At 46.8% G+C, this 14,539-nt stretch overlaps 1 protein-coding gene across 2 annotated transcripts in view; it reads right to left on the bottom strand.

Annotated features, from left to right (window-relative positions):
• FAF1 (Fas associated factor 1) overlaps positions 1-14,539 on the bottom strand; it is a 320,478-nt gene that overhangs the window by 218,119 nt on the left and 87,820 nt on the right. For both annotated transcript variants that reach the window (XM_034778048.1, XM_034778049.1), the window contains 2 exons: positions 748-839; positions 212-300 (listed from right to left, as the gene is read on the bottom strand). In XM_034778048.1, the coding sequence (XP_034633939.1) occupies positions 212-300; positions 748-839 (181 nt within the window). The remainder of the gene's footprint in view (positions 1-211; positions 301-747; positions 840-14,539) is intronic.

Genomic DNA, 14,539 nt, shown 5'->3' with positions numbered 1-14,539 from the left:
AGAAATAAATTCTACTTGCACCACTGCTTATATATTAAAAAGTGTTTGCACCTATTAAGTGCAGATGCATGCAAGTGCACACTCAGTTTTGCACGCACGCCAGTAAAGACCTGGCGGATGCTCTTTTGAAAGTTTACCCCAGTTTTTCCATAGAGATAAAATGAAGCACCATCTAAATTCATATTCATAAATGTATGACAAAGAGCCTTACCCAGAATTACTTGAAGAAGGTGGTGGAAGATCAGGTGTTAGAACATAAAGACTGTTATTTTTTGGTAAGTGTAGAGTTTTTAATACAGTCTGCAGAAAAAAAAGAAAACATTTGTTCAAAAACTGTAGATTATGGGGTTTTTTATCATTTGCCTTTTTTAAAAATTATTTGATTTTTTTTTTTAATTAGTTAAAATACACATATTGAAAATAATTCCTTGATCTGCCATAGTAAACTACTACGTTTGTAGGAGAATCCTTTCTAAAACACACAGACAGGCAGACAAAACAGCAGCTCCCCTTTAGGCTAAGAAGAACAATAAATGAACAGTGGTACAGACTTACATAGATAACTAAATTAGTTTACAGAAGTTGATTCTTTTCACACCAACATTTTAAGTGAACTGATTCTTTAATAATATTACTAGAATCAAAATAATGTAGAAATCAACAGTCCTTGTGTTTATGCTCACTTACAAGCACTTATTGGTTTCAAACATTTAAATCACTTCACTGATAAAACTGTAGGAAACTTACACTATCATCTACGTCTCCAGTCTTCCAGCCTTTTAACAACATTTTTGCTACAGGAATCTGAAGTTCATTTTCTAAAATGTGTTTGATCTCTCCTGCAGAGACGGCAAAGAAAAAATACCAACAAAATCATGTTCACATTCTTCTATATTTAGGAAAACAAAGCATCAGACCCTGCCTCCCCGCAATAGAACAACATTATGGCTCCAAGGTCCAACATTCAACTTCTTTGCTGTTAGATTATATCCATTTTCAAAAAGCATTTAATATTTGTGCATCTTTCTCCACTACATACATACAATACCTTCACCTAAACAAAACAAAACAAAACAAACAAACACATTATTTCAGCAGCCCAGGCTTCTAGACAAAAACTAAACTAAATAAAATGGGGAAAAAAACAGTTAGGGAAACTAATTTTCATTTAAAGTTGCTAAAGTCCAAAAGGTCCATTTCAAATCAGGGGTGGGGGGGAAGGAGGGGATAGTAATACACACATACCCCTCTCACAGCAGTGTCCTTTGATTTCAATATAAAATGATCACGATTTTCAAAGATGTCTAAGATATGGAGGAATTATCCTGTGCCCACTGACTTCAGTAGTGCAGGATCAGGACCTTAGACCCACATCTTTCATTAGCAGAGCTTGGTCGGGAATGTTTTGATCAAACTCTTTTAGCCAAAAATGCTGATCCATCAAAACCAAAGCTGTTCACAGGAAAGGGCCAGTTTCAAAAAATTTCTCATTTCAAAAAAAAAAAACCCTTTTGAATAATTTCCCCCCCAAACATCCCATTTTGTCATTTTTAAGTGAAAATTTCCAGTTTTTTGTTTCAAAACAAATACTCATTTTCAAATTTAGGCTAATTTTATAATAAAACATTTTTTTAAATGCACATCAAAATGAAACACTTGAAATTTTCAAAACAATACATTTTGATTGACCCAAACTGATTTTTTTTTCTCCGGGTCTCTGAAAATTTGAGGCTGGGTCACAAATTAGGACGTGAAATTTTTCAAAATCTCAATTTTTTCCCCAGGACAGGAAAATACATGAGCTGAACCCTAAGAGCTGTTTTGAAAATATCAGCCATTAATTTTATGATGGAATTAATAATGTTATAAACTAAATTCCTAGTCACCAAGTTCATTCAGGTACAGTAACAGCTCCATCAATGTACAGACTTCAATATGAATTGGAAGGATCAGTTACGTAATGAGGATTTGGCAGTTCAACTAAACACTTTTTTTTATTTTATTTTTTTTAAGAAGATAGGTCAGAAATTTTAACCACAACAGCAATCTGTCATACATATTTTAATTTGCATATTAATAAATAACACTAGCAGTTGACAACGAAAAGCAATTGCTTAGGAATTACAGCACAACAACTTGTTCTGAATCTTAATTTTAAAGCATGGTTAGGATGGTTCTTCGCGTAGAGCCATTTTAAAATTAGTGCAGTTAAGATTAGTTTTCCAAAAGAAAGATTGCTTCCACGTTTCCCTTTGGTCCTCCCCGTATTTTTCCTCAACTTTCATATTGCAAGCAAAAGCATTCTGCTGACACCACTGTGGGATCCACATGCAGTTTTAAATAAAAGGATATGATATGGCAAATAGATGAGGCAAGCATCAAGATGAAGTACTGGCTGATGTAAATCTTCGAAAAAAGAAAGATAGCCATTGCTATCAATAACTGTCTCCCAGACTAAAGATCCACAACCAGCCATGAGCAGACAGAGATAATCACCCATAAAATGAGAGAGATTCAGGGCCACCTGGAAGGACAGGAGGGCAAGTATCCGGGGAGCATTCCATTAACAACAGCACCAGCAGCATTAGTCAAAGGTGCAGAAGAACCCATTCTAAGGCTGAGATTGGGAATGTGATTGGAGGGGAAAGGAAGTGCACGGGCATAACAATTCTAATACAACTAATTATTAATGCACTTTGCATGAATTTCCACTTTTTTTCCTTTTTAAATAAACATACTTATGTGCAGCACACCAGGAAGACATATAATGAATATCTGGAGCTCTGCATGCTAAAATAAATGCTGCAGCAGCCAGTGTTTCTGTGTTCTAAAGCCATAGATTAATGCATCTCAGCAGGAGACCAGGTTGGCACTGCAGTTTGCAGGTAAGAAATTCCAATGAACAAAGGGGAGTGAAGGAACAAGAGGACATGCAAAGAGGAAGGAAGAATTACTCATTGTTAAATATACGATTTATTACAGCTTTTAACTAACAGTTTTCCCCCCATAAAACCAATTGTCCATTGACTTGAAAAAGGTGCCTTATGTGGGTAAAAATGTCTTCAAAAGTTGACTTCAACCATTACATCCTCACTGTCAGCCTATCACTTAATCAACCTCTACTTCAAGAATTAACTCGACTCCAATTAATCTATTACACATAAATGTACCAAGCGTATGGCTATTTCAGTATATACACGTAAGTATACTATTACTATATGCACTGAGGAACGTGATTTAAAAAGGACAGTTACCTGTTCCGTAACTGGCATTCTTCAAGATGTGTTGCTCAGGTGTATTCCACAGTAGGTGTGCGTGCTCGCCACGTGCTCCGGTGCCGGAAGTTTTTCCCTTAGCAGTATCCGTAGCGGGGGAGCACCGCTGCGACACCCGCAGTGGCACCGACATATCGCGCCCTAAAGGGGGCTGCGTGCTCCCCCCACCCTCAGTTCCTTCTTGCCAGACAACTCCGACAGAGGGGAAGGAGGGCGGGACGTGGAATACACCTCAGCAACACATCTCGAAGAACGCCAGTTATGGAACAGGTAACTGTCCTTTCTTCTTAGAGTGATTGCTCCTGTGTATTCCACAGTAGGTGACTCCAAGCGATACCTGATGGAGGTGGGTAGGAGTTTCAAGTGTAAAAGATTGTAGGGGTTACCGCCCTACCAAATCCGGCGTCATCCCTTGCTTGGGAGACGATCGCATAGTGCGATGAGAAAGTGTGGACAGAGGACCACGTAGCAGCCCTACAAATGTCCTGAATAGGAACATTAGCCACATAGGCCGCGGACAAGGCCTGGGCTCTCATCGAATGAGCCTTCACTATAGGAGGCAGGGAGACCCCCTGCCAGGTCATAGCAGGTGTGACCCTCAAAAATGTGGATGTGAACATACGCATCCTGGAGGTCCAGCGCCGTAAACCAATCCCCCTGGTCTAGAGAATAATAGAGGCCAGGGACACCATGCAGAATTTGTAATGCACCAGAAACTGTTTGAGCTTCCGCAGGTCGAGGATGGGTCAAAGCCCGCCCTTCGCCTTGGGGATGAAGAAATACCTGGAGTAAAAACCCCTGCCCTGGTATTCCCGAGGTACCCTTTCCGCCGCTCCCAGAGAGAGGAGGCGCTCTACTTCCTGGCAGAGGAGTAGGGCATGCTACGGGGCCCTGTCCGAGCGGCCGGATGGGGGACAGGTGGGAGGGGCTGAAACAAACTGCAGCCTGTACCCTTGGGAGAGGATACTGAGGACCCATTGGTCCGACGTGATATGGGACCACCGCAGTCGGAAGTCCGACAAACGGTTTAGAAAAGGTAACTTTATTAACTGGGTGGGGGGTACACTGGCAACAGGCCCGATGACCCCCCTCAACAAGTCAAAAAATGCCGTTTTCCCTGCCATTTGGCCTTCGAGGCCCCAGGCCATGGGGCCAAGTGGGATTGGCGTTGGGACTGACGTCTTTGATCCCTCTGCCGCTTAGGCGGGGGTTCATATCTGCCCCTACCTTGTGGAGCAGAGGGTTGAGTCCTGGGTTTGTCCTTAGCAGGCGGGACATACAGGCCTAGCGTCTGCAGGGGGGTATGGGAGTCCTTCATCCCATGCAGATGGGTGTCTGTCTGGTCTGCGAAAAGGGCCTTGCCATCAAACGGCAGGTCCTGCATTATGGACTGGGATTCTGACGATAGCCCCGAAAGCGAGAGCCAGACGCCCGTCGCACGGAGACAGCGGTAGCCATTGAACGAGCGGCTATGAAGCCGCCTGGAGAGCCGCTTTGGCGGCGGTCGCACCCTCCTCAACCAATGCCCTGAACTCCTTCACATCTTTGTCAGGAATGAGGGGCTCAAATTTGGGGAGGGATCTCCACAGGTTAAACTCATAGAGGCTCAGAAGCGCCTGATGGTTGGCCACTCTAAGCTGGAAACTCGTTGACGAATAAGCCCTTTTACCAAAGGCATCAAGTCTATGAGCATCCTTGTCCTTTGGCGTGGGCACGGGCTGGCCATTCTGTTCACGGTGGTGGACCAACTCAACCACTAGGGAGTTTTGAGCTGTGTGGGTATAAAGATACTCGAGACCCCTCGCGGGGACGAAGTACTTCCTCTCGGCCTTCTTAGAAATAGGCCCAAGAGAGGCCGGGGTCTGCCAAAGGCCAGTGGTGATGTCGGCAACTCCCTGATGGAAAGGGAGCGCCACACTACCCGGTACCGAGGAGGCGAGGACATTAAAGAGGGTGTCGGAGGGCTCCTCCATCTCCTCGGCCCAGAGCTCGAGGTTGGCTGCCACCCTCCGAAACAGCTCTTGGTGGGCTTTAAAGTCCTCCTGGGAAGAGGGAGGCGGTACCGCAACCGAATCGCCCTGCGCCGAACAGGTGGATGGCGTGGCGCCTTCGGCGGCCAATGGCACCGTTGGCTCCACGTCCGGGTTCAGTGCCGGGGGTTCGGCACCCACGACTTCATCCCGGTGCCGGGAAGGTGACGCGGGTTGGCAGTGAGAGGCTCCAGCCACAGAGCGAGGGCCTGGCTGCGCAGGTGCCTGAGGCCATGGTGCCCACTGGCACCACTGTCCCTGCCAGGGCACGGCCTAGAGTAGAGAGGCATCGGGCGCCGGCAGGGCAGGCTGGTCCTGTGGTGCGGTGCGGCCCTGGGAGTGATGGCTGTGCGCCGACGCTGAGGTCCAGGAGGAGCGCACGGTGCCGTAAGAATGGCTGGAGCGGTCCCGATCGTGACGGCTCCTGCCACAAGATTTTGACCTAGAGGAGGTCGAGACATACATGTCCAAGGAGCTGTCCCTGGACTCCGTACGGCACCTGTGGCCACGGTGCCTCGGTCTCTCGGGATGGGCCACGAGCATGGCCTCCATGACGGTGGGCACTTGAGTAGGAGCGTTGGTGCCGATGGCGTCGCGACCTGTCGCTCTCTGACTCGCCGGAAGAGGAACGGCACTGTCTCTTGCTGCCTCCTCGACGGCGCTCAAGGCTGGAGGAGTGGGATCCTGGAAGAGTCCGGACGCGGCATCGACATGTCTCAGGGCTCTGATCGGCACCTCGACCCGGGAAGGTGCTTTGGCCTCCAACACCTCTGGGGAGTGCTGATGGGCGCCTTCCCACGGGACTGGGGGCCCGACTGCAGCGGCGCTCCCAGCAGTGGAAGGGTCAGTATATCACATGCGGCCTGAGCTGCCTCTGGCGTCAAAAGGATGCGTACTTCTGGTGAGGCTCATGCGGACAGGACTGAACTACTCTACTCAGCCCAAGGTCTCTGTGCCGACAGGTATCGCAGGCTGCCCAACTCAGGTCTGGTCTTCCCGCTGTCCTTCTCTCGGCGCCGCTGAGACTTCCCTGGCTTCTTAGCTGGGGAGAGGTGCCGGGACGTCGACGGTGCTTCGCTGTGCACCGAGGACGCGGTGCCGGGTGCCAATTCGGAACGGCGCACTGGAGGCGCTTCACCATCTGCCGACAACGCAGAGCCTGGCGCAGTGTCAGGGCCAATGCCAACTCCATTAAAAGAGCCCGGAGTTGGATCTCACGCTCCTTTTTCATCCGCGGCTTGAAGGAGCGCCAGATCTTGCACTTCCCACTAATGTGAGACTCGCCCAAACAGCAAAGACACTGATTGTGTGGATCACTTCTGGGCATGGAGTTGTGACAGGAGTCGCACGACTTGAAGCCTGGGCCACGGGGCATGCCCCGAGCCAGGCACTCGCGAAAGAAAGTTCAGTAATGGAAGAGATCAGTGAAACTGGATACCACTAAGCTAGAAACGCTGCAGCTACGCTAAGCTGGAGCAAGTTCCAACTACCTTCACTGGCGGCAAGAAGGAACTGAGGGTGGGGGGAGCATGCAGCCCCCTTTATGGCGCGATATGTCAGCACCACTCCAGGGGTCGCAGCGGTGCTCCCCCACTACGGATACTGCTAAGGGAAAAACTTCCACTATAGGTGTGCGTGCTCGCCACGTGCACCGGTGCCAGAATACACATGAGCAATCACTCGAAGAAGAATAATTGTTTGTTTCAATTTTATTATTACTCCTGAGGGCATTCCGTGCCAAAAAATTAAAAATTCTGCACACAATATTTTAAAATTATGCCAAATTCTGCAAATTTTGTCAAATCAATGTGGAGGCTTCAGCATGGCATTGCGGAGCACAGGCCACTGGTTGCACAGAGGTGGGAGATCACTGTGCAGCTCCCCCACAGGATACAGACTCAGCAGTGAGGCTGCACCCAATCCTGACACAGCACAAGGACCAGGCCTGCCCCAGAAACACCCCAGTGCCCTGCCCCTCCGTGCCAGGTGCACCAGGTGTGGGCAGGTAGGCTCAGCATGGCAGGATCCAAGTGTGGAGGGGCTTAGTGTGGGGGGATCCAGGTGTGGGTTGAGAGGGTTCTGGGGGGGCAATCTGGGTGTTGGCAGCTCAGTGAGGGATCCGGGTGTGTGTGGGGATCTGGATGCACAGGGGCTTGTTGGGGGGACTCTGGGTGCAACAGTAATGGGACTCTGCAGGGGGGTCCCGGTGAAGGTGGTTGGGGCTCAGTGGGGAGGGGGTCTGTGTGTGAAGGGGGATAGAGTTTGGCAGGGGGTCTGTGTGGGGGGGCGGGCTCAGTAGGGGGTCTAGATGCTGGGGGAGTGGGGCTCAGTGGGGTGGGGATCCAGGTGTGGGTGACTTGTCAGGGTGGTTCAGGTGCAGGGGGAGTGGGGATCATCGGGAGGCTTATGAGTGCAGGTGGGGTGAGGTTCGGTGGGAGGGTCTGGGTATGAGGGGATCTGGATGCATGGGATGGGTGGATGGGGGAACAGCTCTCTGTACAGGGATTTCCCCTCTTCCCCTCCCCCCCCCAGCTGAGAAGCGATGGGTGCAGGAGGTGGGGCGGGGAGGAGAAGAGCTTCCTGCAGCTGCGGGAGAAATCTGTGGGTGGGTCTGACCCAGCCCCGGTTGCCATGCAGGGGAAGAGGAAGTCCTGTCCTCCCCATCCCAGCCGGGACTAGCAGTTGAGCCCGGCACAGGGTAGAATCCACCAGTCGTGTCTTCCCCAGTACCGCCACCTGTGCAACAGTGATTTATCTCTCTGCCAGCTGCCCTGGGCACCCGAAACATACTGCTGGGGAGGGTCACATGACCACTTGTGGCTTCCCTTTCCTGCAGAAAAATGACTTTCTGACGGGGAAGCAAAGCAAAGAAATATGTGGGGGACATAAATTCTGCGCATGTGCAGTGGTGCAGAATTCCCCCAGGAGTAAATAATTATTATAGATGCATTACTTTTGGGGTAATGTATTGTTGAAAACTGAGCAAATTTTAAATCAATATAAATATAAAATCTGTCCTTTTACAGAATCATATTTTCAGAACATAATGCTTAGTCACTTTTAGAAGATTACACCCACATTCCCTCACAAATATTTTATATACCACGTACAATCTCAGTGCATTATCAAGTAATTACAAGTAAACCAAATTAAATCTTTGTAGACACTGTAAGAATGTGGATGTAAAACTTTGAAACAACAGCTGCTCGAGAATCCCAGCTCTTTCCTCCAAGCCGCGAGGAGTTAATGCAGTAATTGGATACAGTGATGCATAATAATTTACATGAAAAATAGGTTATAGTATCCAATTGACTGAAATGCTGGCCAGACTAAACAAGGTTGTATTTAATTTATAATGTTTAATTAGTTTCCTTCCCACCCCCAAGCTATTTATCAGGCAGTGAGTTTACTCTTTCTTGAAGATTTCCCAGATTTTGTTGCTGTGGTTGATTATGTAAATATAATAAATACATTTCTGTGGATCTTGTAGTCAGCTGTTTTAAAGTTTATCATTATACCCTTGTTTTTCCAATATATTTCAGTAATAGTAATAAAAGCTCCTTATTCTTTTGGGTCTAAGTTCAAAATCACAGTGTAAGATTTACATCCTTCTATTGTTTAGCTAGCAAACAATAAATCACCAATCTAGAGATAGACATCTTTCATCAGATTAGTCTTGCACCTACAGTACTCAGCTAATTTAGCATCAGAAGACCCAGAAACATTCCCTACTACCACATACTTGCTACTGATTCAGTTTCTCATTTGTGAGAATCAATTTTCTCATGTGCTGGAATCTTGCTTGACTTGGGGATTCATATGAGGATTTCTGTAATATTTTAACTCTGCTATCATCCAGTTTACCAATATGTACACAGAGTGGAATTTTCCCAAGCCCTCTGTGCATGGGCTGAATCTCACTATGGTTACAAGACAAGGGTGGATTTAAGATAATTAATCCCTTTGTAGGTGTGGTAAAAGATTAATTTATTTATATGCATGGCAAAAAAGTTAATGTTCTTGCATTTATGTTATATAGAGAACCAAACAAACAATATACTCACAGGAAATCTTAATATAATACAAACAATACAAAAGCCCAGATAACTAACCCTAGGAAACAACTTTCCTTCCTATTGCTGACACTTATGCATCATACATTGGGTGCCTTGCTCATTCCAACAGTTACTATTTATTTAACCTTCCTTTAAGTTCTCTTTGCTAGTTAAATGTCCCTTCTGTTTGGATCTCTAACCTGGGGTGGTTGTGGCATATTTCCATCTAGTGGAAATTTGATATAATTGCAATATAAATTCAAGCAAACTGAGAAACAGGCTAGACAGATGTGGAGCCTCAGAGAAGTTTTAGCCATGTCGAAATGATATTGAATGGTTGTTTCCAGAAGAGCATTTTTGGAAGCCTAGTTTAATAAGAGCCACTTTCAGATACTTTACACTCTGTGCTTCACAAAGAACACCGCACTTTGGTGATGAGCTATTGACAAGGCCGCCCCAAGCAGCCAAACAAACAAAAAAGCCGCAATCATGCTCTGCGGCAGCAATTCGGCGAGAGGTCCTTCCCTCCGAGCAGGAGTGAGGGACTGTCCGCCGAATTGCCGCCGAACAGCTGGACATGCCGCCCCTCTCCGAAGTGGCCACCCCAAGCACCTGCTTGGTACGCTGGTGCTTGGAGCCGGCCCTGGCTATTGATATGATGGCGATAGCGGAGAAAGATGGCAAGCTCCAGTTTACCACGATTCATGACTTTTAACAAGAATGCAGCTAATCACTACACAAAAAATATGATGTAAATGGAATCTTTATTTCTGTGAGATTGACTATGGATTAGATATAGTTAGAGCCAGAAAAATGAAATAATTGACATTAAACTCTAGGAGTCTCTCCGTGAAGAATTTCCTCTAACTTATCAGGTTAGAAAGATGCAGCTGAAGAGATGAACACAGTCCTAAATTCTCGTTTCACAACAAATAGAAATGTGGTTTCAAAGTAATGCAAATTTAGAGAACGATTGCAAATTGTTGATGAATCCACTGTCTCACATTAAGAAAAATCAGCTGTTAGAAACTGATACAATTGAATCAAACATGGACTTTGATCTAATTCTTACAAAAGGGAGGTTGACCCTAGAAAAGGCAATTGAAGTATGTTAGGGCACTACCCTGGGACTCAAGAGACCTTGGTTCAATTCTCTCTTCCGCCAGCATTTTCCTGTGTGACCTTGGGCAAGTCACCAAGTCTCTGTGCCTAAGCTCCCCATGTGCAAAACGGAAATAGTATTCTCTGCCTGACAGAGGTGCCGTGAGGAGAATTATAGCAAAGATTGAGAGTCATGAAGATACTACGGCAATGAAGGCCATATGAAGTACTTAACACAGAGAGTACAGGAGGAATCCAAAGAGTTTATTCTCCTATGACTTACAGATCCAAGCACTAATTGATTTTAATCATCCCCAAGAGCTAACAATTGCTTTAACCAATAAAATGAGGTTTCAGCACATGAAAAATACATTGATATTACAAATGCAAACAACAACAGTACCTGCTGTAGTCAGACAGCTCTCAGCCTAAGCTCTGCCATTGTCTCTGTGTCTCTTGCCCCTTGTCCCCGCTGGAACTCCCACTCCGGGGCAGTCTCACTGCTCCCTGCAGGAGTTGGGCTCAGTCCCAGCGACCTACTGAGTCTAATTATCTCAATCCAGCTACAAGGCACTCTCAGAACTGCAGTGTCCATCTTCCCTGAACAAAGGGAAAGGAAAAGAAAAGGATATCACTGCCTTGGGCTGGGATCCCCTGGCCATTGGGCTCCCTAGCCGTCTCTAATAGCATCTCTTCTTGGGCAAACTTTCCCCCCTTGTTCTGTAGCTAGTTTCATCTTTTAAGCTGCTGTTCTCCAGGCAGAGCATGCTCTGCCGGTGCACCTAACTGGCACTGCCTGAATGCTGGGATTCTTGTGAGGCTTGCTGTCAGTGGGATGGGGCATGTTCCATCACATAATAAACCTTTTCTTGGGGGTGGAGGGTGGCTGTTTGAGCATCGACCCAGTGCCGGTCTCCTGGGGCAAAAATTCTGCATTTGCTTGCGCCTTCGTGGCTCGGTGCTGCACCTAGAAGTTACAGGGTTGAAGTGCCAGATATCAGAACATAATCCAGGGATTTGAATCCTGTACAAAGTATAGCTGTAGTAAGGGCCCATGGTCTGTGACCAGGGAGAAGGGACAAACCTGAAGGAGTCCACAGCCCACTTTATTCCCAGAACCTCCTTCTCAATAATAGAATATGCTTTCTCCCTGGGGAACAACTTTTTGCTCAAATATAGGACAGGGTGCTCTTTACCCTCAAACTCCTGGGACAACACTGCTCCCAAGCCAACGTTTGATGCATCTGTATAGAGAACGAACTCCTGGAAGAGTTCTGGATTGGTGAGGACAGGTACCCAGCTCAGCTGCACCTCCCGGGTGCTAAAAGCTTCATAGCACTAGTCATCTTACTGAACCTTTATTGATGTCTTTACCCTTTAGCAGATCACTCAGGGGTGCCATGATCCATGCAAAGGTGGGATGAACCAGCAATAGTATCCCACAAGGCTCAGGAATCAGCGTATTGGTCTTCTGGTTCATGGAGCAGGGCAGGATTTAATGCGTGGACTTTATCCATCAATAGTTTCCCAAGTGTTCCTCCTACCTGATACCCTAAATAAGTCACCTCTGTTATGGCCAACTTACACTCAGCAGGCTTACCTGTGAGGCCAGCCTCTTCTAGGAAAGTCAATACTGTTCTTAGATCACTGAGGTAGTCTTCCCACATAGGGCTATAAATTAGTGTCATCAAGGTAAGACGCAGCATATTGCTGGTAGGGTCAAAGGATTTGATTCATCAGGCACTGGAAAGTCGCTGTGGCCCCTGGCAGGCAAAACAGCATGGTTTTAAAGTGGAAATGGCCAAAGGGGATTGAAAACATGGTATTCTCCTGACAGGATGCAGACAGGGGTATGTGCCAATAGCCTTTTGTAAGATCCAATGTGCTGAGATATTGTGCCAGGCCCAACTGCTCTAGCAGCTCATCATGTTCATTGCAGCATTGGGTAAGTGTCAAACTTTGTGATGGAATTGACTTTACAAAAGTCAATACAGAACCAGATCATGCTGTCCACTTTGGGGACCAGGACAAAAAGGAGTCCTCCAAGTGCTCTTGTACTCCTCCATGACCCCCATTCTCAATATCATAGGCACTTCTACTTGGACCATGTTCCACATCTTCTTGGGCAAGGGTTGAGGATTTTCTCTAACCAGTTGCCCTGGTGTGGTCTTCAGATGTTATATGGCGTACATTCTCCCCAGGCTCGTGGAGAATACCATATTGAAGTCTTGGATCATTTGCAACAACTGGGTCTTCTGTTCAGAAGTAATGGCCTCATTTAATGGTAAAAGTCCAGACTCTAGGCTATCAGCTACATTGAGACCTAGTTCAGGGCTCGCTGGCCAGGAATCTATCAGAAGGGTTTCCCATGTTTTCCACGGCTTGAAAATGATAGACCTTTGTCTCCCTCCTCTTGCTGGGTAGCTTGATCTCATAATCAACCGGATCCATTTGTCTCAGAACCTCAAACATATCCTACCAGCGAGCCATTAATCTTGACTCAGATGATGGTAATAGGAGTAACACCCCCTTCTCCAGGGTGGAAGGTTCATGCCTCTTGCTTATATCCCTGTTCTTGCCTCCATTGAACAAGATTCTCCTTTGTGAAAGTGCTCAACTTTAGATGTTCACATAGTCAGGTGATGATGTACTGGGTCGCCCCAAGTGTGTTTGCATCTTGCTCCTCCCAACTCTCACAATGCATCCAAGATTTCCCAGAGCTGGCATCCATAGAGCATTTTGAAGGGCAAAAAACCCACAGAAGTTTGGAGTACCTCTTGCACAGCAAATAGAAATGGTGGGAAGAGGTGGTCACAGTGCCTAGACTCAGTCCCAACAAAACTGCTTCAATATCTCAACATCTTGTTAACCCTTTCCACCAGGCCATCTGTTTGCAGATGACACTCTGATGTCCGCACAGCCTTTATTTTAAGAAGAGAACATAGTTTATGCATCACCTGCACAGTGAAGTTGGAGACCTGAACAGTCTATATTTCCTGCAGGAAAAACTTACACAAGCAAAGCGAGTCTCATAAGTTTGGAAGCAATTGCTGTCACTATAGCCAAGTGTAAGGGTATCGCTTTGGGGTAGGGAGTGACATAGTCCACCACTACATGTATATACTGGTTTCCCCAGGAGCTCTTCTCTAAAAGGCTCTACCATGTCCATCCCTATTCTTTCAAATAGGGTTTCCACTTAGGGCATTGGGACCAAAGAGCCTCAGGACATTCTTAGCTGCCATCTATTGACACTCAGGACAGGAAGAGCAATACTCCCTTACCTTATGGTGCACCCTCACCCAGAAAAAGTGAGTCAATACCCAACTCCAGGATCTTCTCATTCCCTATATGCCCTGTGCAGGGAATATCGTGTGCCAGCTGAATTACAGCCCTTCGGTACTTATGGGGTACCAGCAAATGAGTTCTTATTGCTCACAACTGAGGGTGTCTTTTCATGTGATACAGACGCTCTTTCTCCAGCAAAAAGTGGGTGTGGTGTCTCGGGTGCTAGGGGTCTGTTGCCTCCCTAAACATAGATACCACCTGTTGTAGATAGATACAGACACTGCTCAGCACTGCATCATCATGCTCTTGGATGAAGCTTCCCCCTTGTAGTAAGGTCTTGAGGTCCAAAGCCAGTGCCTGCCATCCCTCCATCTGTCTGGCCATCCCTGGTCACAGGGGACATCCCAGAGGGGGTCTTCAGAGTCCCCCAGACTCACTAGGTCCATGGGGTCCGCAGGCCAAGGCCTGCTCTGGGGCTCAGATCATTAATGATTTGCCAAAAGGCTGGCCAGTCTGAGCCTATAATCACTGGGCATGCTAATTTCTCTGCTAGCACGATTTTAATTGAGTCAGTGTGGGCCCCAACTGTCAGTTCCAGTCACTGACTGGGCATGGGCTTTACATCTCCATGTATACACTCCAGGCAAACAGCCCTCTTTGAGTTGATTTTCTTTCCTGCTAAGGCAGCTTGTATCACTGTCTGGCTACACCTCAAGACCCAGTACTTCCTTCCCTTGAACCCATTCTGGGATCATCAACATGGTGGGGGCAAGTCCTATTACGTGTCATCTTC

Source organism: Trachemys scripta, chromosome 8 (genome assembly GCF_013100865.1).
Source record: "Trachemys scripta elegans isolate TJP31775 chromosome 8, CAS_Tse_1.0, whole genome shotgun sequence".
Lineage (NCBI taxonomy): Eukaryota > Metazoa > Chordata > Testudines > Emydidae > Trachemys > Trachemys scripta.
Note: the sequence above shows the minus strand (reverse complement) of the source record. Positions and strands in the feature narration are given on the sequence as shown.